Source organism: Pelobates fuscus, chromosome 9 (genome assembly GCF_036172605.1).
Source record: "Pelobates fuscus isolate aPelFus1 chromosome 9, aPelFus1.pri, whole genome shotgun sequence".
NCBI lineage: Eukaryota > Metazoa > Chordata > Amphibia > Anura > Pelobatidae > Pelobates > Pelobates fuscus.
The window spans coordinates 158529188-158556770 of NC_086325.1; the positions used below are offsets into that span (position 1 = coordinate 158529188).

At 40.1% G+C, this 27583-nt stretch overlaps 1 protein-coding gene across 1 annotated transcript in view; it reads right to left on the reverse strand.

The window, feature by feature from the left end:
- Positions 1-27583, reverse strand: part of DIPK1B (divergent protein kinase domain 1B) — a 101880-nt gene that overhangs the window by 5429 nt on the left and 68868 nt on the right. Inside the window, exon 3 of the mRNA XM_063432859.1 lies at positions 773-880. Within this exon, the coding sequence (XP_063288929.1) occupies positions 773-880 (108 nt within the window). The remainder of the gene's footprint in view (positions 1-772; positions 881-27583) is intronic.

Here is a 27583-nt window from a genome sequence, read left to right on the forward strand (position 1 = left end):
GGTCAGGTTAGTCCACTGTTTTTGTGAAAGGTTCCAATATCAGCAGAAACTCTCACCAACTGAGCTGTTGGTACCCCGCTTGCCAATTACAAACATGCGCAGTCAATAAGCAACAGGCAAAATTATAATAAAATGTAAAAAAAATTATGATCAGTGGGGGAAACAAATATTACTGCAATATTTATCATTCATCACATACAATAGCATGCTGCATGAACCTACAGACTGCATGTTAAGCAACGTATAAATACTATAACTGTGCCAGGTGGCATTATGTGATGCTAAATAGAGGAAACCTCAGCGCAGAACCCTGTGTTTCAGGTTAAGATATACCGTTTATCAGGCGGGGGGGGGGGGGGGGAGGAATCATATCACTATGGATCTTGGAGATTCACCACAAATGAGAGACTTTTAGACACAAATATCTTAATATTGAATTATTTTTATATGTAAAATACAGGGTGGTACATCTATTCAGGAGTGTCCTTTAAAATCTGCACACCATTTCGGTCACAGTTTTAGCTCATCTTCTTTTATAAAAGAAGTGTCTTGTTCATTTTTTTTTAATCCCGTGAATCAGGGATGTCCAAAACGTAGATCCAAAACGAATAGAGGATTGCAACTAGTAAGATGCTATGCCTTGACTGATAAAGCACCGTGTGAACTGCAGCTCTGGATCTTTTAGTAATCACTACCTTAAAAGAAAAAAATCAAAACAAAATCACTAAATTGATAATGTAACTCCCCAGCAGCCATAGATGGCGATACACACCTGATGGGTCGGTGAAGATGACAAACATTGCTGAAAGATCAGCGTGTGATCGTCACAGAGGTCCTTGCAGGCAGAGCCAGAGATGATTCCTTTCTTGTACTGGTCACACTGCGGGAACAAACAAATATCTGACATCAGTGATATTCTATTAAAAAAACAAAACATTTGCATTGAATTCTGTGATTCTGTCTGTTAACTGAAAGAGTTAAATAAAGCACCCAGTGCCAAGCAGAGCTGGCATTTCATTAACTGCGGCTTTGGCATAAACGTTGGCTGTAAGTTTGTGTGTAATCCAGGACATATTGAGTGACTTCATGACCTACGTGATCACTACTTTCTGGAGGTAAAAATGTAGGTTAGAACGAAGAAAGTATTTGATTTATACAAAGTGATTTCTAAACACATTTATTGCATTTTAGAGACACAGTCAAACACACCTAAAGACTGGAGCTTCTAGTAAAGAGAGACAGAGGGACACTTGGGACATGTGCTTTAAGGACTGGACTTTGATTCTAAAGTTGTTTTGCGTTATGGTATCACGCTCTGTCTTTTGGGATAACTGTCCAATTCAGGTCTTTATTTTATTTTTTTGTGACTGGAGCAGGACGTCTCTTGCAGAGTCACTGTATGTGTCAGGAGACGTGTAGATAATGACTACAAGATGGCTATTACAGTAAGTATACAGTGTATGCAGTGACTGATACGATACGAGGGAGAAAAAAAGCATCATTGTAATTTGATGTAGGTTCTCTTTACTTTGTTTGTTTCTGTTTATATAGTAATATATTTTCCCACTACAACAGGAAAAAAAACAAAAACACAAACATTCTGATTATTTCCCCCCTGCAGTAACTCTTTAGAAGATGCTCTACCAAACCAGTTTCAAGCTCTATGATTTTGAACATCTCAATAACAGAGGCACGGAACCCCGAGGCTGGTCCTTCACAGTTCTACTCCTAGTGATTGAAAGCAGAAGACTCCTGGGAAATATTGCCATCAGTCATGTAATGGAGTCATGCCTTGTGACAGGGTGATTTGCAGTTATCTAGGAGATTATCTTGGCTAAGGTGTCTTAGCTCCACTAGCTGTTCAATCAGCTGGTCTTCCAGACCTGCCTAGAATTACCCCGTTAGTCTAATGCAGGGGTGTTAAAGAAACAAGCATGCATTCCTAACACTATAGTCCTGATGGGGCATTTTAGGTGACCGGCTCCGATCACACTGAAAAGGGTGTTCTAATAAACTTTTCTCTCATGCAGCGTCTGTCTTGTTGCGGATAGCACCGTCTGTCTTCGCCTCCACGGTTGAGATCAAATCTTGTTGATCTCAGCAAATTCAATGCTTTCCCATGGAAAATTAGGAGGCTATTGAGCATGCGCGGCAAAACGCTGTGCCAATCAGCATCTCCTTACATAGATGTATTGAATCAATTAATCTCAATGGGGATTGTTCAGCGCCTGCATGCAGAGTGTAGAGACGCTGAATGCCAGTGCTGCACACTGAGCAGCACTGACTCAGGAAGCACCTCTAGTGGTCGTTTACATTGCTGCCTAGTAACGCCTCTAGTGGCAGTCACTCAAACACAGCCTTTTCTCTAAATAAAGAAAAGGTAGGAGTGATAAACATCACTGTCCAGACCTCAGCAGCCTTATCACTAGCTCACCTCCTGATAAGAAATCGTAAAGCTGCCCCGTAACATTGCAGGTTTTGCTTTCGAATGTATCCATATTTTTTGTCCCTTTATTTCTTTTTGATATTTTTTTTTTTTACATTATTTTTTAGTTAGATATAAAGTGGAGTCCCCTGGTCAAACCATTCTTAAACAACTTAATATTAAAGTAAGGAACTCCCCGGGGGATCTAGGCAAGCTGTGTTGATTAGGTTACTTAGACAGTCCCTTTAATGAATCTTTGCCCATATGTTAGTAAATAGGAATGCTATATCACATGTACGCAGTGTGACATTCATGTAGTACTGATGTGATGGAACAAAAGCACAAACAAGGATCGTTATAATATGTTTAGAGGCTTCCTTTAACAAACATATTGATATGCCCCCAAAATAAATCGACCAACTAGTGTAGTTCCATGATTAATCCCCACTTCTCCAACTATCATTGTATCATTAAAGTAATGTTAATTAGTTTAATTCAATTTGCAGCCTTTCTTGATAAAGCAGCCTTAAAATCCCCAGTCAATAAATACTCCCACTGTAGTGTAGCTTTACGAGCATTATCTAAATACCATATAACTTATTACACAGACAGCAGGGTCTTCTTCACCCCAGGTTTCGGTCAACACGTGTCTGCACTCCTTCTTTCTCTAAATGAATACCTACTCTGATACCCCCAGCTAGCACTAACACACCCTCCAACACTCGTTCCACCTTTCTTTATAGCATGCTCATTCAGCTGTCTCTAATCCAAACTATTTGACTACCTCGCAAGCTGGTCATTATTTATAAATGTTCCCAAATATCAGGACATCGTCTCATGTCTCGACTCCCCGTTATTACCTTTAGATTGTAAGCTCTAGGAGAGGGTCTCCTATATCTAGGAGCATTATATAAAATAAATCATTAAACTCTGTGAATGACCTATTATTAAATATCCTCTTTGTATCATTTTGCAGGAGATGCTGGCGCTATATAAATGCCAATAATTTGAATCTATTTGTTATGTGTGTTAATATAGGTTTGTATCTACATACAGTCCAATGTTGCAAAATCCTGTATAGTCGGTGATTCGTTCAGTGAAAAGTGGCTATCTACTAACACAAGAGGGAGCTGTGATATCATCGCTGTGTTACAGCAGACTCTAAAGCAATGATTTCAACCAGTATGCAGCGAATACATTGAATGAGGGCTGTAATAATTTGTATGCTGTCCTACCAGGGAAGTATTTACCACAATGCAAACAAGGCATTTGCCTAGGGCGGCACCAAAAAATAGAGTGTGTGCCTGTCAGTGAGTGTGTGTGTCAGTGTGTGTCTGTCAGTGAAAGTGTGTGTTGATTAAACAGTGTGTGCCATTGACTGTATGTGTGTGCCAATGACTGTATCTGTCAATGAGTGTATATCAGTGCATGTATCAATGAGGGCATGTGTCTGTCAGTCACAAAAATGGCCTTGACACAAATTGGGGGGGCAAATTTAGATTTTGGGGGTTCCCAAATTTAATCGTGCCTAGGGCAGCACAAATCCAAAATACACCACTGTGTCCTACAACAGACACTCTAAGCACCAAAACCACAACATTTTAATGTAGTGGTTATGGTGCATAGATGCTGTCCCTTTTCTTGGACAACGTAAAACACTGCCATTTCTGAGAAACCACAACGTTTACAATTGCCCGAAAACATGCCTCTAGTGGCTACTTCCTCCGAACATCCTTTAATTTTAATTCACATCCAACGTTACCATGCAAAGCATGATGACTCCGAACACGGCTAACGCTTCTCAATAAATTAGCATTTCCTATCAGAAACCTCACAAAAAAAGTGTTCCACAAGCAATTTTTTTTTATTAAGAAAACAAAACAAACGTAAAAAACACAACAGCAAAGGGGGCAGTGCTAATGACAACACAAATCTCCAGTGAGATAGTTCATATAGTGTCTTATGAACTGTTTAAACATCAGGGCAGCGTGATCCATTCCTGGCGGGGTTATCCCTGTTTTAATACGGAGATGGCTAATTGTAACATCCGATCATTCAGATTAAAAATGTTTACTTAGCACTAGTTAAATTATGTAGAACTACGGTATGTAGAAATGATTCATACCCCATGCCACGATATTTGTGTGAGAATCTGATTAGAAGACAACTCATCAAAAGATGCTCAGTCCTTTCAGTGAAGCCACTAGCAACAGATGTGTTATGCTACACCTGTACGTAGGGCTCAGAATAGTACATAGGATGATAAGTATCAGGCTTATAGTATGACCTGAACTGTGCAATGGCAATCTTTGACATTCCTTTAGGGATCCATGTTTCCAAAGCGGTTAAAACTAGCATTGGAGGGTTTTTAGTATTCAGCTCAAAGAAAGATGAATCACCTTTAGGTCATTATAACCCCCCTCTTCCCTCCTCCCACAGTGCACCGTGCAGCCACTGGATCGCAAGGAAGCCCTAACAGACTTCAATATATAAATTAGTCCCAGTAGACGCTGGGTCAATACTTTGTTATCAGTCCATCTTTAACAGTAACCTGCATCTGACAGACGGCGAAGTACCTTAATTAAAATAGAGTGGCAGGCGCTTTACCACAATATATCCGCAAGAAGCTTTAAGAGACGGAGCATTTTTCAACGGGTTTGCATTTAATCGCATTGTTTTGTTGGCCTGGTCTGCTTCAAACTGCGGTACGTCTGCATCATTGTCATCTGCTAATGGGAGACAGGATGTTAATATTCTGCATGCAGGAGAGTGTCTTTTCTTTCTTTCTTTTTTTTTTACTGGAAGCAATAGACCTCCTGGGGACGTTATCTGAGCAATAACAGACGTATGAGATGGCGTGATAGATTATAGCTGTGATGCCCATTATCGGCAGGTTGACACTGGTCTATTCCAGGCTCAGATTTGTCAAAAATGAGCGCAAAAAGACCTACAGGCTTTGGAAAGGCTCGCGTGTTTGGTGATTAGCCTGGATCTGCAAACACAGGCATATAACTAGGTTGTTTTTGACAGCCGAGAATCCGAACTAGTTCTGTTTATCAGCTGAAAATACACGCAGTACGCTTTTAAAGATAGAAGATTCTGACAAGGAAAAATAAAAAATCCCTATTGCACGTATATTTTAGCTTACGAAATAAAACGCTAGAGAAATCAAATTTAAAGGGAGTTCTAAGTAATTCTGCGATTCGGAGATCAAAGCTAGTTTGAGAATCACAGCCCACCACCATGAATTTGCTACAGGAGGTAATGTAAACACAGAGAGATTTATTGAGAAGACAAGAGGACATGACAATTTCACGTATCAATGCTTGAGTATCCTGGATCTGTCTATACAGCCAACACAGTCGCAAAGTATTAAAGGGACACTGCATTGTAAAAACTTATTGTTACACTCCCTTAAAGGGCAACTATTATTGTAATATATATATATATGTTATTTTACAGAGTATTTATATCCCTTTAGTGCAACAGATATGGTGATTTTGGTTAATTCCCCCCAACACATCCCACCTTTGTGTGAGCTGCTGAGCTCCGTGTATTCTACAGACAGCAGTTACTTTGTAATGTCCACATCCCTTTAGTGTAATACCTATTGGTGACACTGGTTAATCCCCCCCCCCTTTAGTGTGAGCTGCTTTGTTCCCGGTATTCTAAAGACAACCTATTCTGACAGTTGTTGTGGTATTTACAGCATCCCCTTAAGGACATTTGAGCATACAGATGACCTCTCCATTGTCACTGAGTGAGGGTCCGTTCCATGCTCTAAGCAGTGTATATCAGACTGCTGCCACTGATTCAAACAGTTAGTAAGACCGACTGCTGTCTGTAGAATACTCCGGGAACACAGCAACTCACACTGGAGGGGGGCAGTTAGCCCAAAACCACAATATATATATATATACACTTAAGGAACAATATAAATGTTAGGAATATTAACACTATTGTTATGCTAGTTTTTTTTAGAGATTTAGATCAATGTCTCCTTCCAAATCCTGTAAATACAGAATGTTGGTCCTGCAACCTTTGCAAGACTGAACCCAGGAAGTGGACGTTTCAGCAGTGTAAACTTTACATTTCCTCAGAAAAGGCAGCGTTTACACTGTGAGGCTTTAGGGACATGCTGTTTGCCCCAGAACCACCAAATTAAACTGTAGTGATCCTGGTGCCTATAGTTTCCATTTATCTTCTGTCTGTAATATAGTCAGGGAACACAGCAGCTCACACTGGAGAGAGGGAAAATAGCCAAAAAACACATTAACCTTTTATACCAAAAGGTATACGTCCATTGCAACTCTGCAAGATAGTCTCTATAAACATATGCAGCAATTGATCAAAAGTTACATGAAAGTATTGCTTCAAGTTACTGTGCTGAAATGGTTTAGCATTCCGTAAGAAGTTTTATTTGTACTAAATACATTTTGGAAAAGCTTGACAAGTGTTACAAATGTATTCCTTTCTAATGTTCAGTTTTTAACAAAGCCAATGTCAAACACAAAGGCCCATACTGCACTTCAGCCAAATGTCGGTGTCCGTGTCTTTCATCAAACATTTCTGGAATACTTAACCACACAAAGAAAAATGTCATCTTCTAAAGATCCCCGCCTTAGTTCTATCCAAGAACAGATATCTGGTCGGTTGCCAATGAGTCCGAGAATTAGTCTTCAGCATCTTACCAGGTGTTATGTTTCGATAAGTGCCCTTTTACGGGCAGCCCACAAATACGTCTGGTTTATTGTAACCAAGATGGATGAACACATCAAAAGAAAGCAGATCTTAATTGTGTTTCAAGTAAAGGAATATAAAAAAGAAGACCAGTATCTGGCAATTAACCTCTCCCGTGGAAGAAAGACAGAACAGATCAACTAAAATGCATGTAAGTCAAGAGGCAGGTGCTCTACCTCCCATTATATTGGTTTAAGAATGAATAGGTCTGCCGGATGATTGTGGTTACTTCCTTACTTTATGTGTGTCAAATTAAATCTTCAAAAGGAGGATTGATTTCCAAAAAAACATGTCGAGGCAGCATGTCTATCCAAGTGATAACAGAGATTGTTGCTCAATCTACATCTCAAAGGAAATGTCGGATTATCTATTACCAAAAGGTACCAGAAACTCGGCCACTGATTTTAAGGTAGAGAAAGACATTTTTGAAAAATGTTTTATTTGTAGCTTTCTTCTCTCCTAAAAAAAAATTAAATTCTAAGCATGCCTGTCTGATGCCTAAATTCCACAAAACTCCTTCAAACAATGAAGTACAATAGTCGGAAAAATCACTCATCATAGATCTCTATTGGCTAGAGGCTACCACTCAGACAAAACTGCCAAACCCAACTGAGTGGACCACTCTGAGTATTGACCACATTAAACTAATGCACTTCAGTTTCGGCTTAGCAGGGACTTGGTTCTGGCTTCCTGAGAACCATAACTCTAACCCATCATGAGACCCACTAGATCACACCCTGATCCTACTAAGTTCACCAAGTTCCAGGCTCCCTTGATAAAGGCATTTTTGCTGAAACGTTGGGAGCTTTTTGGTTGACTCTGTCCCTGCTTCTCACTAGGTCTGGTATGCTTTCTGTACTTTTTCCATATGTATCTGTTTTTTTGGGGGGGGTTGAATTGTACTGATATCTCATTCAGTTACCTAGGATATTGATACCTTTTTATTTTCATGCATCACGCCTTTGGCGTATATATATATCCAGAATTATTCTGGCAGTTGCCTTACTATATGTTATGATTTGGTTTTATTTTGGTTTCAGATTTTATGAGATGGTGTCAGTGTGTAACCATTTAATAAAGTTTTTTTGTATATAAACATTTATGGTTGTGCTCCATACGCATATTGTATCTACTAAGTTCACATAGTTCCAGTTCCAGTCCTATTTACCTATTTATAAGAAGAACTTATTCAAAGCTAGGAATTATACAAATAAAGGCTTGTAGCGACAATAATCCACATTTACCATCTTTACTGTCTTATTCCTGACGAGGAAGACCTTATAATAACAGAAGATTATGAAATCCCACTTAGAATCATTGTGTTGTGTGCAGCTGGGATCCTAGAATTAAGAGATTGTCGCTAAGGAGATGTGGAATGCGCCTTTGCTATAATGCACCCTCAGCATGATGCATGGTAATTTGCCTTGGTTTTGGAACTACGAGTTTACAGCCAAGGCTTGTGGGCAATGGACAACAAACTCACATCCAAGCTGTTTTTTTTCTTTATCTACATCACTGTAAATGGTTTTACACGTTGTAATCCCGTACCTGAGTCTGAGCAGTTACTACGCCTGATAATTGGAGGTGAGAGGGGAGCTAGCAGACTGCAGGGCTATTACCAGCGTGGAGTGCCAAACCATCTGTCCTGGGTAACAGCAGACTAAATAATAAAATGCACATGGCACTGCTCACACATATAAAAGTACTTCGGCTTGGCATGATGTGTTGGGAATAGTGCAGAATATGGCAAACATTTATATCAGATGGTATGTAAATTTAAAGGTATATAGGATATAGAATGCACACCATAACAATCTCAAAAAAATATTTAAATTTTATTATGTACAAAAAAGTACCAGAATGTAAACATATAAGAAAAAATAAATATAAACAAAGTAACAGAAGTAAAGGCAGATACAATAAAATAATAGTAATAAATTACCACAAAAATCCTTACAAGCCTCAGAGAGAAACACGAGTCACCAAACCTTCCCAACGTTTCGGCACCAACTGGCTGCCTTTATCAAGGGTACAGTCAAGCATGAAAAAAGTATCACTGAGATTTTTGAAGCAGGTCATGATTTGCTTCACTGCCCAGGGGATCGAAAGATCTAAGCTGTACTTTGTATACTGTAGACAATAAATACTGTGACTGTTTCAGTAAATCAACCACCATTAGAGGGAAATTATTAAAGAATATTATTAGAAATTAATCAGGTATAGAAAGTTCTGAACCAAAAAAAAAAAATGTACAATCAACAACGGCATTCTAGGTTTTTCAATATTAAGATAAAAAGTAAGGAAAGTAGAATAGTAGAAAGGATGGCATAGGCACCAAGATAAACAGACAGAATAATAGAGGGAAATGTAAAAGAAAGGAGACAGAAGGTTGATTTTTTTTTTGTAGCGCGAAATAGATTTTATTGTAAGTTTGAAAGAATTGAAGATGTTGAACGTGGGTCTTGCAAAGGTGGTAGGGATATAATAACAGGAAGCACCTCTCCCGTCTCTGAGTGACAGTCACTAGAAGTGTCCCTACGGACAAATGTAAACACTATCTTGTCAAAGCAAAGGCATCGTTTACATCTAAGAAACTGCAGGGATATGCGATTAGTACCCAAACGCTACATTAACCTGCAGTGGTTCTGGTGCTTAGCGTTATAGATCTCCAATAGAATGGGGTGCATGGTGTACCCACAAATTCTCATGAAAATGGAGTCAGTGTGTATTATAAATTCCTTGCTGTAAAGTTATGGGAATTACAGTTCACAGATACAAGTAAACACCTCTAAATATTAGCCATATGTATTCACTAACACTTGTGTATAGTACCGCTGAACGCAGGGTTGCTCAAATCACTCTCCACATTTTAAACAAACTGTTTTGATTGAATGCCCTATTATAACAGTTGTTGATTCAGTTACAGTCTGCAAGAAGTGCTTTGTATCCCAGAGGCAGGAACACATTTTATAAAAAATAAATAAATAAATTGCCGATTATTATAATTTTGAGATTTAATACTCTCATTTGCCATTGGCCACAGGTCTGTGTATGATCACGGAAATGTAATCATGTGTATCACTGCACATACAACTATAGATATAAATGGTTTATTCTTTTGATGTCCCCGCCACCCCACTCGGACATTAAAAGGACCAGAGAACCCGCATCCACAAACTGGATCACCTGACTGAACATTTTATGCATTCGGCACACGGCTGGGAAGTGGAGGAAGGAAGGATATTACTTAAAGGGGCGCCTGTATCACAGAGCTCCTGTCATTGTACGAACAGGCATGTCCCTTCTCTCTGAAAACACTCTTATCTCCATGGTAATCAGAAGAATGCCTCCCTAGAATTAGGCTTGCTTCATTAGAATGTTATTATTTGATCATTAATCTCGCTCATTCATGGCTGTTTGCAGACCTGGGCAACTACGTGCTGTTGCCATGGGGTCCAAGACTCACAGCTTAAGGCCGGACTGGGATCAGTGGATTCAACCCCCTCTGTTCCTGTACATCCAGTGGTCTGATCTCAATTATGTGTCTGTTAGTCCACCCATTGTACAGCGCTACGGAATTTGTTGGCGCTATATAAATAATAAAATAATAATAATAATAATAATTCCCTCAGTGACACAGTCACCTCGAACAATAGTACGGATTGGTACTGAGCTAGGAGCCAAATACAGTATGAAGCCTCCCATCTACTTACATTTGTTCTTGGCATGTTAGTGAATTAATCTGTATTAACCACCCAAATGCCATGGGAACCCATCAAAATAAAAACAGGGAGGCGGCTTTAAAGGGAACACTTCAAACACTATACCCACTACTGCCTGCTGCAGTGGTTATGGTGCCAGAAGTGCCCTCCCACCGTAATTTTTAAAACCCGTTTGACAGCTGACCTGGGCCTCGCAGGAGCGGTAGCGGGCTGTAGTGGTTATGGTGCCTACATTGTTCCTTTACATACAAAGAGCAATTAAGTGAAAACAATCTCCATGGATACCAAAAACATTTTTTTCAGACTTTTAGAATTTTGCTCTAGAAGTGCTTGTAAAATACCTCCAGCAGAGATACACGCTCTCTAACTGGTGTACTGGAGGGTTCTCTTTGTTGGCACTTTATTATGGTTCCTAGTTTTTGTTAAAAGCCGTTACATAATGTCAACATACAGCATAATGTTTATACACAGCACCTTATTTTGCGTTATCTGTTTGTGTGTTTTTGGAATGTTTACTGCATTTCACTGCTTGTGTGAAGGAAGGTTTTGAGCACCTCTGGTTCACTTGTTTAAAAACAAGATTTAAATCGGTGCTGCCAACGGCAAAAAGGGGTTAAACATTTCAATTTTCACATTTGTGCCAGTTTGGTGCGCATGTGCCATAGTTTTTTTTTTTTTTTTATGTATAACATTGATTTTCCACCTTTTATACGATGCTGATTTTTAATTTTTTTTTATTTTGCATTTTCTGTAATATGACAAAATAATCTTCCTGTTACTTTTAATCCTCTTTGGGATTTTTTTTTTCCTCTCACAGATTTTACCATTGATTGAATTCACAAAATATTAGGAATATTACTAAAAAAAAACAAAAAAAAAAAACATTTCAAATTTCGAAGAATTTTTTTTTTTTATTCCTTTAACAAAAAAGATCTCGAAATCTGCTTAGCCATTAAAAAAAATCCATCACTCGGACATTGGCAGAAATATTTGCTGGGAAAAAAAGGCGCCCTCTTGCACATTATGGAACAGGGAAATAAAGTGATGGAAGACGCACAGTAAGGAATATTGTGGCGCAAATAAGATATAAATAGGTGAAAAGTGCCAAAAACCTTTAAATGTGAGCAACAACGCGTTTTATACATAAACCCCATGTGTTGGGTAAACACAAGTCTTGTTTTCACAATAGGGCATCCAGGACTGGTAAGGTACACTTAACCTCACATACGTACCAGGAGGTTGAAGACGTTACATTTAAATGACAAGCAGCGTATAAGCCATAATTTTTGTTGGTCCAGGGGAAAAAAGATCAATGTTTCTCCACATCAGACAAAGGACTCAGCAAAAAAATATACTGAGGCATCTGCACTGTTAATAAATCTCCATAGTGGTAAAAAACCGAACAGTTCAATGACAATATGCTCCGACATCCAATGTGGAGAGTTATACGTTTCTGGGGACGCAGAGCTGCTATAAGCTAAACATCTAAGGGTAATTGAAGTCATGATTCTGAATAAAAATGTGAGAGGTGAGTTGATAAAAGGTGCCCTGGGTTTTTATTAAGACGCTCGATCCTGCAACAATTCTATAAAAGGCATTTTCATGCCAAAAATTTGAATTAAAAAAAAAACAACAAAAAAACATTATTCCCAGGAAATTAAAATGCTTTTCGAACTTTGCAAGTACGCTTTAGCCTTTCTGGAACAGAGCAGGTGGAAATAAAATGAAAACCTTTAAAAAAATAATATGAAACAAACCATTCGTTTCTCTCTCTTTTCTGTTATTCCTTTTTTAAAAAAAAAAAAAAAAAAAAAATGAGATTTTTAAAAACGCCTACTTTTTTTTTCCTGGGGCTTTTTAATTGGTGGTTGCCATGGAAATACAAGATGAGTGTGTCTTGTAGGCTTTCTGAGTTTGAATTTTTTCTTTTAAACAGAAGAAAAACCAAAAACGTTTAATGCTGATGGTAGAGAAGTCATTGTAACCTAGTTTTAACCTGTTGGGTGGAAGGGTACCTATTTAAGAGGGGCAGTCCCTATTTTGGGCTACGTGTATAAAATGCATTTTCTAATGAAAGTTTTGCAATAAACATCCAACGATTATGTACCAACGAGCTGTATTAAAGGGAAACTGCTACTTATCTTGAAATTACATCATTCAGTAAAGCATTGAAAAATCATCTATAGCTTGTGTTTGCTTCATTTTCATATAATGCTCCTTTTTCTTTTAAATTTATTTTGAAGTTTTAGCAAATTGCACCAAAATCCAGGTCATTCTAGGCACAGCCAAGGCACACAATGCAAATGAGGAGGAACAGAAATATTGCTTTCTCCACATCTCTGCAAAGGGGCGGAGCCTGTTACAATGATCGACAGAGCGCTAAGATGGAGGCTTCCAGTTGCAGGATAAAAAAAAAAAAGGTGTGGATTTTATATATATTTAAAATTATCACATTTATTATTTATTATTATAAATGCAGGAGATAAATAAAAATAATACTACAATACACAAGCAGTGGTAGCCCTTTAAGACATTTGATTTAGAACGGTGTTCCCAGGACACTATACATAATTTAGTGAGCAGAACATTTCGCACCAAGTGAAAATATTCCACTATTACAAAACATTGTTGGCACTGTATAGAGTTTAAAATATGTAAATGTGATAAATATATAATCTATTGCAGGACACTGCCGGGAGCCATGTCTCATTGCAGAAATACGGTGCCCAAACCTGCAGGAATTATACCCCTCCCAATGACCTCTCACCCATTAATCAAAAAGCCAGCTTACCTTGGGCTTTTAGTTTAGATATTTAACTGCCCCCAGTCTGCTAATACTAGGATAAGATGTTCAGAACGAACACACTTTAACCCTTGTAGTTTGTTTCACGGATTAAGAGTTGGAAACCTTTCAAATGCTTCTGTTGGCGAAATCCATTGAATATATAATAATATCCGACAATAGAAGCGGCTCCTGGATTTGCCTGCAATACATTTGGAACTGGATGATTCCATTAACTTAAATTAATCTGCGGATTATCTTCACTGACAAATTTATCATATTCTATTCACGTCAGGAGAGCTGGTGCGAGTGCGCCTTAACACAGCCGGCACTGTGTGAGGAGTATTGGGGGGGGGGGGGGCACAGAAGAAATGGAAAGTGTTCCATTAAAATGTAATGTCTGCTTCCCAAAGTATGTTAATGTTACTTCTGTCGGACAATTTAGGACTTCAACTCTCAATGTGGAATTCTCAATCTATTCTCTAAAACACCGCCAACCTACCATTTCTACTTTCATAAAATGATTTAATCATCTCCAGGAAGAATGTTATGATCAGTTACTCACCCATAAAGTATAAATTAAAATAAATTCTACAACAGACTACTGAACTGGGGGATACAGTTCTGCTGCAACAACCTATCTGCTGCCACTACTCTTAGGTTTGCCACCTGACTGGTATTTTACTGGCACAGCTGGTATTTGAGGCTGCCTGGCCAGTGCCAGTATTGCAGTTATACAGGCTTAAATGCAGGTGTTTTTCTCAGTACAAACGGAAATTACTCTGAAATTTCAGCACTGGCCAGTAGGGGTCACTGTGTGTGGAGAGAGGCAGGGATAGGAAGTTACAGCATATCCCTCCCTGCCTTTCTCTACTACTCACTAATCCGTGGGGGAGCAGCTACACAGCACAGAGTCCAGACAGGAGCTCTACAGCTCAGGGAGACTGGGAAAAATGGGGACACTGAGACACACGGGGACACTGTGAGACATAGGGACATTGGGAGACACAGACATTGGGATATGGAGACACTAGGGACACAGTGTTCCCATGTCTCCCAGTGTCCCCTAGTCTCCCAGTGTCTGTGTCCCCTTGTCTCCCAGTGTCCCCAAGTGTCTCAGTGTCCCTGGGTCTCTCAGTGACATGGGGACACAGTGAGACATGGGGACACTGGGAGAAATGGGAACACTGAGACACTGGCAGACTAGGGTACTGGGCGACATGGGGACACTGACACTGTGATACGTAGGGACACAGAGACTGGGTGACTTGCGAGACTGAGACAGGGAGACACTGGGAGCAATCCATCTATACAACAGAATCAAACTGCGAGTAGTTTGTTGGTTATTTTACAGAATTTTCTCTTATGTCACTCCTTGTGATTTACATCATGTGATGTCACGCATAACTAATTAATTATTCAAATGTATAAGGCTGGTATTTTTTTCCAAGAAAGGTGGCAACCCTAACTACTCTTCACATACTCTTGCTTAAAGGAACACTAGAGGGTCAGGAACGCAATCATGTATTTCTGACCTTATTATGTTAAAAGCACAATTTAGCCCCCCTGGCCCCCTCTTGCCTCCCTAAATATAGTAAACTCTTACTTGTATTCAAGTCTGCAGCTGCTGGCTCTGTCCCTGTCTGCCTCTGAACTGACTCTGTCTGCTGACATTATCAGAAGTGGTGGTCTGCGCAAATTACAATGCTTCCCCATAGGATTGGCTGAGACTGTCAACTAGGCAGATCAGGGGCAGAGCCAGCACAAGTCAAACATAGCCCTGGCCAATCAGCATCTCCTCATGAAGATAAACGGATTCAATGCATCTCTATGAGGAAAGTTCAGTGCCTGCATGCAGAGGGTGGAGACATTGAATGGCAGTACTGCCCCAGGAGGCACCTCTAGCAGCCATCTAAGGAGTGGCCATCAGAGTTATTTTCTCTGAAAAGACAGTGTTTACTGCAAAAAGCCTGGAGGGAATGATTCTACTTACCAGAACAAATACAATAAGCTGTAGTTGTTCTGGTGACTATTGTGTCCCTTTAAGTTTGGAAGCTTAAGAGGGATGCATGAGAAGAAAACCTGTGTGGACTGGCTGACAATAAAATTAGTTTAGATAATGCAGGCCTTGGTCTCTCTAACACTGTGGCATGTCCCCTTTCTTCTACACTCACTACATGCACCTTTTCTCTGTCTCAGACTATATACCAGGAACTTCTGCCTGCTAGTAAGAAGGTAAGGAGACAAGTGGACATGTGAGTGCTAGGGGACAGTCCTTAGAAAGCATGGAGTGAGCGCATCATTAGACGCATTTATGTCAAGCTCAGGGTGCTGCCTGCTTAGTATGCCCTTAGTTGGACAGCCTGCATGATTGGCAGGCAGTCTGGCATGCATTCATGCCAGGCTGGCCTTCCAATTCTTTGGACAAACTTTGGACAAACCTTTTTGGGCATGTTCACCCCTTTTGGCAGGTCTGGTCATGTGATTCGCGCCAGTGGCACACTCTTTTACCCTGCACTGCTTCACTGGACACTGCTGTTAGGGGATATGGATTTACTTGAAAGATGAAAGCATTAATTAGAGAGAGATTAGCATAGAGTACGTGTTTTCTTATAGCTGCATCCTTTAAATTTCCCTGCAACACCATCTCCATCAGATACATGATGCTTGGGAGGTATGATTGTTTTAGTGTTTTTGGTCGATACGATTCTGTAAATAGGCCCATCATAATTGTCAGCACCAGGCCCACTGCGCTCTTAATCTGGCCCTGTATATTTGCAGCATTTTGCTTTTAAATGCTTCATATCTGGAGTTGAACCCCTCTACCTCCAGGAGCATCATTCAAAGTCATAACTAGAGTTCCTAGCTGGCTAATGCAAATTCTGTAACATTCATTTGATTCCTGGTTCTGTATCAACATTCATTTGATTCCTGGTTCTGTATCAAACCAAGAGCCCCCAGGGCATCCGCAGCCAGGTCTTGCATCACCTTCCATATTTGCAATGTTAATTTCCACAAAATTCAGACAGCACTGATTGGCTGAGTATGTCAAACACAAAAATTATTACACACAGAACTGTGTGACTACACCCAGAATCTCCTAGCACCATAACCACTAAGACAGGCTTAAGTGATTATGGTACTAAGCCTAAATATCCTTTACCAAAATAACATTCAAACCTATTTTTAGTTATACTAAATCTGATACCGCGACCTCTCTAGATAGACAATTAGATATCATCATGGTTTTGTGTTTTTTTTTTTATAACAAACCCTTTTTATTTTTTTCTATACTTACTTAAAATAATGTAGCTCAGCCACATTGATGTTCGCAGACTAAGAATGTCACATGATGTATAATTTCCCGTCCGTAAAGAAACTGTACCCCTCATTACATCTGGCCCCATCCCATTCTAATTTTCTCGATGTTCGGTCAATAATCAAATGACAGAATAAGAATATTTACAGCATATCTAAGTGACAACGATGAAGAATATGGGTACGTTTTACCTTTGCAGCCTGAAGGTTTGAGGGATGTAGATGAACTGAAACTAGTCAGATGCTCCTCTAGAGCCTTTAGGTGGACCACTTAATAAAAAAGCAAACAATGCTGTAGACATGGCTATTTAAAATGAAATAAAATTAAAGTTTTCTATAAGGTTTCTGTATATCCAGTTCATTTCGCTGACCCAGAAACATGGCGTCTCCCAAACTATTTGTTTTAATGATTAAGCTTCAGTCTTGTGAGGTATTGCACTTTGGAATTGATTCACAAAACAGAGAACTGCACTGACCCGAGAATAGAGCCACATACCAATATAGGTTGAAAAAAGACTCCACTATATCAAATTCAACCTGAACGGATAAAAGTGGGTGCATTTGCAGATGATATCCTCCTGTACATTTCCCAACCTGAAAACAATACCTGTTTAGGAACCTCCCCCTACGGGCACCACAATCGTATTTCAAGGCCATACACTTAAAACTGGTACAATTTACCTGGGGGGCAGGGAGGGCAAGAATTTCTAACAAGATACTGTCTCCCCCAAGGCATAAAGGTGGAATGGCATTCCCAAATGTAAAAACCTACTACCAGGCAGCAGTGCTGACTTCCATACTGACACATCTCAATAAAGACAACCAACCCCAGTGGGTGACAATGGAAAATTTAGCAATTAGACCCTTTACCACTACGAACTTGATATGGCTGGACAAGAAAACTAGACCGGGCACCCCACACATGCCTACAAAACTTAAACTGGCAATGCAACTATGGGATATACACAGACACAAATTTGAAGTGGCTAAACCACTCTCCCTAGCAACACCCATAGAGGCCATAACTTATTGCATCCCAACTTTCCACGCTACGCCGTGGAAGGAACAGGGGGCCACACACCTGTCTCATGTCTTTGAAGTGGGCAAACTAATAGATTTCTCGAAACTCCGTTCCACATATGACCTCCCAAACACATCGCAATTTTTACACCTCCAAATCCTTTTTAAGACATAAAAACAAAGACAGGACAGAAACTAGTCACTCACCACAGGCGCTCACACCTTAGGAACGGATCGGGATAGCGGGGAAACTCCCCCCAAAATTCAAACAATTATCCGAATGCTACAAGCATCTCCTAGTCTACCAACCCTTTCAGAACAGAAACAAAGTGATTTAACTCCTAAATGACAGTGAATTGAGCAGTGAATTGCAGGGGAATGATATATACACTAAAACTGCTTTATTTAGCTACAGTAATTTAGGTGACTATAGTGTTCCTTTAACTATTATATCTTTGAATATTATGTTTTTACACAAAATAAATCAAGCAGACGTTCTTTAAAAATCTGCATAAAATCAGATAAATCCAACTAATTTTACAGGATATTCTTCCAAATAATATCCTGTACCACAGGTGAAGCTTTACTTTGTCAAGTTTCAATGACAGAGCCCTGTTATTAAACAGGTAACAAGATAACCGTCTTTACTCGTCCTATATACATTTCAACATACGACCATGCTGTCATAGTGACATGTACCCCCCCACCACATCCTCTCGTGTCTCGCAGGCATGGCCATACAATAGATTGGCAGATACGATGATATGTTGACTGGCGGACATATATTAAAAGGAGAGAAGGATCGAGAGACAGGAGAAGTTGAGTAAACAGCAGGATTCCAAGTATCAAAGCAACTTTACATGCTGAGGGGTAGCGCATAAAGAAAAGTTCTATCCTAGAGTACAACAAGTACATGTACTCCTAACCCTGCAAGAAGGGAAACAATTAATTAGGCAACGGAGAATCACAAGTGAACTACCAATCGTTTGATTGATTCTCTCCTAAAGCATAGGAATGCTATATACCAAAGGACAGCACATTTTGGGTACAGATTATCAACCAGAGAAACCAATTAATGTCCAGGAATAAGTGGTGGATCTGTCAAACCTACTTCACAGGCATTATGCAAAGCTCTTACAGCTCCCAGGGAAAACTTGACATAATTCAATGACTTCCCATGAAAGACAAGACTCTGCAAGAAGGGTTTGTATCGCCAGACAGAGCCAAATGAACCTTCGTTTTCTCAGCCTTCAGCTATGTCACTGGTCACCTCAGGTAGAGGCACGAGAACCTTCAGACAAAATGCATCTCATTAAGCGAAAAAGAAGAAAAAAAAAACCAACAGAATCTTTGGATTCCTCGGAAAGCCTGATCCCGATACGGCGAGGTTCCTTTGACAAGAGCTGTACATGACACCTTTATGTATTCATACATATATACATTGTAACACAATATGCATGGACTGAGGTGCAGTGCATACAACCACAAACATGGCAATTATCCAAACACAACCATGCATGGGGATATCTGTAATGAAACATCTGGCCTTGGAAATGTTTGAGATCGGTTTCTGCTTTGTCTACCCTTGGGCCAAAAACATTGGGGTTTGATTGAAGATTTCCATGCAAACAGAATACCAAACAGCTCTGTGTTGCGTGATTGGGTGCAAGAGACATGAATAGAATGAAGATTTTCATTCCCTTCCTTTCTGCATACCACAAAAGCGTTTTAGTGCATTTTTTAACCCTTTGCAAGCTAGCTGCGTACGCAGTGCTTCACAATGTCTTGGGAGCACCTCTGGCACTGAAAAAGTTAAAACCCAGCGATTAGTCCTTTGCGTGTGAAGTAGGCCAACTTCGTTTGGTGAATCGCTCATTAAAACTAAAACCTCAGCCACAAGGAACCCAATTTACGGCAAACTCTAATAACAAATTGTGTGTCAGTCTCCAGTACCCTTAAAGTGTGATCGATGGAAATTGTCTGACCGATGTCTCTAATCAGAAGAGCTAATATTTGGTGTCTTGAGAGCAGCAGCCGGAGAGAAGCGATAAGAAAGTGAGGCTGGAAATTCAAGTTACGTTATGTCCTGTGAAATACACTACCTTTAACATGCTAATCACTCTCGTTTTAAAAGGCAGGTGGTCACTTCAGTTACTGTGGATACTTTCCTTTCAGGCTACATCCAGGGAAAGGTGACTGCAATTCCCATCATTCTGTTAACAAAGTGGCACCAGTCAGCTCTCCCCAATCCACATCAGGAAGCCTTGGACTGGACGCCTCTGATAGGCTGAGTGTGTTTGCTGATACTCTCAGCCCATCAGTAGCCGTTAGTACATCCCCATTCCAAAAACGGCTTGAGAAACTTACATATTTGGAGCTACTGATAGGCTGATAGCTGTTTTAAGTCTCAGACTCAAATGGATGTGGAGGAGGCAGAGCTGAATGGCACTGGACTTAAGGCTTTAGGGTTAAACTGTTTGATAATAGATTAATCCCTGAAGATCAGCCGGCTCCATGGACCTTGTAGTTATGTTTTTACATTATATTCTATAATAGTTGCAGTATTGGGGTGAATGAGCCGAATGACCTCTTGTTGAATAGCGGGGATCTGAGCGCACCATCGGGGAAAGTACCGCTCAGATCCCTGCACATTTAGACGAATGCCATTTGTATTACGGTGTGAGAGGAACAGGCATTGAAAGGCACGAACGGACTTGTTCCGTTAAAGAGCCGAAAGAATTATTGTCCCGAACGGTCTGGAAGTCCAGCGGTGTTCGTGCCGTCTAGTAGCCGATATCAGTTCCAGGCACTCGACGACCAAACACCGCTGAGCTTGGGGAATTAAAGATGGCCGCCGCCACGTGTTCTGTACACGAACGGCGGCCACCTGGAAACACACTAACAAGGTGGTGGACACATTGTTGAAATAATAGGAGACACACAACCCTCTTTGTGTGGTCTCCCATTCGGTACTTTGTTCGTTTCACAAACAGGGTTGAAATTCCCTGTTCGTGAAATTACTATATGAATGCTGGCGGCTTTCGTGCCGCCAGCATATGAATGCCATTGGACACATATAAGACAGGCTATAACATGCGGTTAATACATATCGCTAGAAGACACCCTTATACATAAAATAACTGGTAGGCAACCCTTATACCCAACATAGTCTTAAGTGGCCAGGTTTGCCACAGACCTCATGACGTAATAACAATTACATTCTAATTAAGTTGTTATGGTGTCCATAGTGTTCCTTTAATAATATGTGTTTTACAGGTAGATACACACTTAATGAGAAGCTTGCATCACGGAAGCCATTGTAGAGTATTCTCAAAAATAAGTGACTCATGTGCATTGACACAATTTCAATATATAAAAAGGATTGTGGGAAAATAGATTGTGCATACAATGCCCTGTCCTTGCCTTTGACAAGATTTGGTCATGTCAGTGTACTTCTACGAAGCAGATGTATAGAAATTATAAAAAAAATCAGCCGAATAAAAGAAAAAGTAAATAGTTCTACAGATTAAGCACAGGATTCTAAATGATAGTCATCAGTTAAATGAAGTAGAGGAGCGTGGTTTTCTAGCAAAGGAGACTGAATCTAAATTAGATGACCGGTCTAATGCCAGGAATGAGATTAAAAACCCTGCAAACCTCAATTCTACTAAGCACACACCAATTAATCTTTTGACAGGTTTTAATTTCAGAGGACCTCATTGTTTCACAGAATCAGTTCTGGTTCAGTACGTTGGAACCTGTTTATTTAATACATCTCTTTTCCTAAAACAATTTAGCAGGCATGCAGAGCTGAGCGACTGCTTTAAAGAGCTGTTGAATAATGCAGTACACATAAGACGTGGAAGGAGATTAATGCGGAGTTCATTGCGATGCGTGACCTAATCGTAAAAGGTGTCGGAATATAGTAACATAATGCCCTATGGGTCACAGTGCGAACAGTGGGATGTCTGAGCGAAGTTCTAAAAATAAAATATATATATAAATTGAGAGATATAACAACAAATGAATGAAGCCATTTGTATGATGTGGACCCACCTATCTAAAACAGACTCTAAACAGAATTTTAACAAGCATGCTGTAACTCTGTATGCAAATTATTCTGAAGCAGTTCATTTGCATTTGAGGATGCTAAGTGACACCTACCTATTTTTAAAGTAATTGGAATGTTCTTTCAATTGTGACAAAAACCGAGTGTTGTATCTGAGGAGTTTTGAAGAAGACAAGAAAAGCAGAAGTTGCCTATAACTGTCTTGGATTACATTATATAACATTTTTTTATTATTCTGCTCTCAGCGTTTGGCCCGTTGATGACTAATTTGAGAAATATTGACAGTCCCAGACCCGATGCTCTATAACCCCAAACACAGCATACATTTTCTGCTTTAAAAACTTGACAACAAGTAACAGCAGTGCGACCCTCAAAGACACTAATATTAGATGTACCAGCACCACTTCTTCTCCTTTCCTTTACTCTGCTATGATTTTAGTTTATAATACAGCGGAAAATCAAATCAAATCAAAATTAAACCGATTTCTAGATGACAGACCATCGACACAGTGACACCAACACAAGGATTTCAAAATTTTTCTACAAATAGCAAAGTTCCTAAAAGAAGCCAGGTATCCGACCCCTCCAGCTAGCGCTAACACAAGACAGCCTCCATTGTAGAACTACAGCATCCATAAGGCCATACAACTGGAAAAGCCAACTGGTTACCCCTAACTTTGGGAATAAAAATACTTAAAGGGAAACTACAGCATTAGGAATACAAACCTGTATTTCTAAAGTTGTAATGTCCCTGTTCCAATCTAGAGTAGTGTCTCTCCTGCATGATATAAAATTAATTTTAAAAAAGGGGGTTTACTTATCTTTTTCTAGCGATGAGGCTTTGTGGTGCTTCTAACCTTTCTTTCATTTTTGGCCAATCCAATGCAGGGGACCCGATGCGCATGCGCGGCAAGCACAGTGCGCACATCCAATGCATCTTTTAGCAGAACATTGAATTAACTGCCTAACTATGAACTGCAATGTCATGTGACCGACTTTTACTCAGTCAGTTCACCAGAAGCGCCTCTACGGCAAAACAGAAATGTTTTACCTTGAAGGGTTAAAAAAACAGGACCACCGCAGCCAGACCACTTTATTGAGATAAATGGATGGCTTTCGTGGTCCTTCTAGTAACACAAAGCTTGTTCTAAGTGAGAGAGAGACGAGTTATTTTCATACACCAATTCTCTAGTTTTGTCCCTGAAACATAGTTTAAAGGGACACTATATTCACCTGAACAACTTCAGCTTAATGAGGTCGTTCAGGTGAGAATTATAGCTCCCTGCAAACAAAGTTTAAGTCTATCCACGCATACATGGAGACAGTCGGCTCCGTGTTTTTATGCCACGTCCCTACGTCTGCGTCACTGTAAGCCTATCTGTGCGGGGGCCCAGCTTGCCTCTTCTTCATGTTCACGTTAACTTGTTAGCAATATTTGTTATGCCCACTGTACTGCACTACACAATATGTTGGTGCTTCATGAATAATTACATACCCTCCTCCCCCCCAAAAAAGAGAGCACAAGCCTCATCCTACAGTTGTGAACACACAGAGACAGAACCTGCTGTGTCCTGCCTTAACTTTCCAGTTCTACGTCTCGTTGCTATGGGAGCTTCCCAAGTCATTGTCTTTGCTTGCAGATGGAACACCAAGAGCTGTCACTTCTGGGCTGTGTGAGCGTACGAGACGCTGGGAAAGGCAAAAGAGCTTCTTCCATCTGCCTTTCTCTGCTACAGTGAACCCGTCAGCGGCAACTTTTTCTTAAGAACAGAGGAAGGGTGCCGGCTGGACCAGTTACTGTGTCTGATAGAAGAGTTGATGATTACAGTACAAAATGTAAAAGAAAAATACATTAAAAAAAAAATAAAATTCAGATTTGATGTCTGTGTTGCCTGGCTGCCGGCGACTGGCGTGCTAGAATCAGGGGCATTTCATATGCCATGGATAAGGCCACAGAACAGACTGAAAACAGACTAACGTGTCGTTGTTTTCCCAAATTACAAGGCTGCTAACACTGCAAAGCATATCCAACTGACTTATAGAAAACGTAAAATGAGTATTTATACACTAAAAACGTTAGAAACACAAACTTGCGCTACCCTACTTTAATAGGATTCCCAGCCTTCAAAAAAGGATTCATAAACATTATAAGAAGTGCAGATCACAGTGCTTAGAATCCACAGGTTACACTGCGTCAGAGTAGAATGATATAATGAAAATTAACTCTGTAGCAATAAGTATTTATCAGACAATCCGCAGATAAATAATACGGCACGTGCCTGACATCAATTTAATGTGCAGGTTTCAAGCAAGCCTAATATATCTTGCGTCGTACCAAAATAACACTAATAACGTATTTCAGGTGTCTAATAAACTCATTTCAATTAATTGGGATGTCGCTCGCACAGTATTTCAGCGTGGCTGACAAATATACCGCCAACCAGTGAGAAAAGTGAATTATGCAAAAAGCATTAAAGACCATCAATAATACAGAAGTAGTTGGGGGGGGGGGGGGGGGGGGGGGAGAGAGGTAATACATAATTCACTAGGAAACAGTCACTTAGGTTCCTATTTGTAAAGTGATAAGCACAATTTATTCAAATTTCACTCAGAACTGATAGGAAGGGACTTAGAGATCTATTCAGAATCTAACCTGAACTAGTACTGCTATAATACAGGAAACATGTCTGTCTAAGCAATGTGGCACTATACAAAGAGAGAGACCGAGGAGAGGCAGATGGATGGATGAATAGACAGGTGGGTGGGTAGATAGGGTTTTACTCACTAATTCAATGACTCTCTTATTGTAAATCAGTAAATAAAAACAAGTACATTCTAGAAAGTAAATCTACCTGTCCTCTCCTGATCTCTCCCCGTCCCTCTTGACTAGTGTCTCTGACTGCCTCTCTGCTGTTTCTAACTGGATGGCTGCCCACTTCCTTAAACTAAACTTGACCAAAACTGAAATTCTGGTCTTTCCTCCCTCAAGTGTTGTTACTCCTGTGTCTGTCTCCCTCCAGGTCAACGGTGCTACCATCAGCTCCACCACGCAGGCTCGCTGCCTAGGTGTTCTCTTTGACTCCAACCTCTTCTTCAAGCCTCATGTTCACTCTATCGCCACATCCTGTAATTTCCATCTCAAAAACATTGCGCGCATCCGCCCCTACTTAACGCCAGATGCGACTAAGGTGTTGGTCCATTCCACTGTCCTTTCTCGCCTTGACTACTGTAATCCGCTTCTCAGTGGTTTTACGTGCTCCCAACTTGCGCCATTACAGTCCATAATGAATGCGGCAGCGAGGCTCATCTTCCTGTCCGCCCGCACCTCCCATGCCTCACTCTTCTGTCAGTCCCTACATTGGCTTCCTATAAAATATAAAGCTCAATTTAAAATTCTGGTTCTTGCTTTCAAATCTACATAATGCTGCTCCCACCTATATATCCACCCTTATACACAAGTATCTCCAGTCTAGACCCTTACGATCTGCTGAAGACTTACGTCTATCTTCTGTCTGTACTCCCACCTCTGATGCTCGCCTTCAAGACTTCTCGAGGGCTGCACCGTTCCTGTGGAACTCACTTCCCTCCTCCGTTAGATGCTCACCCAGTCTCCACTCCTTCAAAAAATCGTTAAAAATGTATCAATTAAACTGTTAATAGCTCCCGACTGATTCCTCTTCTGCAGCTGTCACTAGTCTAATACTATCCTTACCTTTTGTGTCATTTTACCCCACTCCCTCTAGCATGTAAGCTCATTGAGCAGGGCCCTCAACCCCTCTGTTCCTGTGTGTCCAACTTGTCTGGTTACAACTACATGTCTGTTCGTCCACCCATTGTAAAGCGCTGTGGAATTTAATGGCGCTATATAAATAATATAATAATAATAATAATAATAATAGAACCGTTCTAGAGCTCTTTGCCAATCCCAATCAGATATGCATTCATTCACCAGAACAGCATCTTATTCACAGAAAACTGAGAAACAGCCACAAAAGGCATTTGTTTAGAAAAAAAAAACCCAAAAAAACAACTAAATAAAGAATAAAAAACACAACAACAAAAAAACAACTGAGAAAAAACTATCCGCGGACACGAAGATGCGTGACACTCACACACGCTAATAAAGTTTTTGATAGAAAACTAAATGATGTGCCTGCTATGCTATTTTGGAAACCAATTCTCTCATTGAAACAATATTTCAGAGACTCGCCCATCCATTTGTAATATGATAGATACCAAGTAACTTCAAGGTTATTTACTAAATTGAGAATTCAGAGTGAATTCTGAGTGAATTTAAGATTTGAGGCCAAATAGAACTGGAAACATAGATATCTTAGATAATTTTTCAATTTCAGCTATTTTTACTGTAGATTTTAAATTCACTTTAATTCTCCCTTTAGTGAATAATCCTGCTTAAAGGGATACAACAACCACCATAAACACTTCAGTGATTTGAAGTGGTGATGGTGGTAGAAGTCTGGATGTGCGGTGTTTGAGTTATTTTTAATGGTGTGCACCCCCAGGACACGTAACTTGGGCAGTCCAGAATTTGGCTTGTGTCAACTCTGTGCATATTTTACATCTGTTGTCATTGCGCACTGGACACCGGCAAAAGACGCAATAATCTTCCCTTGGCAGACAGAGCTCCTGCAAGGTAAAGATAGCTCTCCTTTCCCGCTCAGATTATGCGCATGCACTCTGACCCAGCAAAAAGCCTATGATTAGACCGCACAAGTGTCAGCATGACGTCAGGATGGGTCGTGCAAGATCATCACTGTGAGCTTTGCCCAGCGCTGAATTTCAGGGAGTATGGGTGGTGGTGACACACATGCCATATAAGGCATTGGGCATTTCTAGTTAACTTAATTAAATAAAATAGCATGGAGGGGTTAAGAACAACAGTTCTATAAGATGCAGTCCAAGTGCCCAAAGTGCCCCTTTAAATATTTAAAAACGCAAGCTGGTCTGCTTGTTGTTTTCACACTAAAAATGGGAGCTGTCAATGTACAGACATGGGCTGTTGACTTCTTTTATGCCGGGATAATGGAATCTGTGTGTTCCTGTCCTTAGAAAGTGTAAATTGATAGAAAATAACAATACAAACACATTAAAAGTTCCCAATTTAGACAAAATCCTTAGAGAACCAACATGTAGTTTTTTTTCCTTTTCAATACACTTGAACATTACATCACTCCTAGTGGTAATAACCTGAGAGACTGAATGGGCTCTCTCACAGCAACCATTAAAGGGACACTATAGTCACCTGAACAACTTTAGCTTAATGAAGCAGTTTTGGTGTATAGAACATGCCCCTGCAGCCTCACTGCTCAATCCTCTGCCATTTAGGAGTTAAATCCCTTTGTTTATGAACCCTAGTCACACCTCCCTGCATGTGACTTGCACAGCCTTCCATAAACACTTCCTGTAAAGAGAGCCCTATTTAGGCTTTCTTTATTGCAAGTTCTGTTTAATTAAGATTTTCTTATCCCCTGCTATGTTAATAGCTT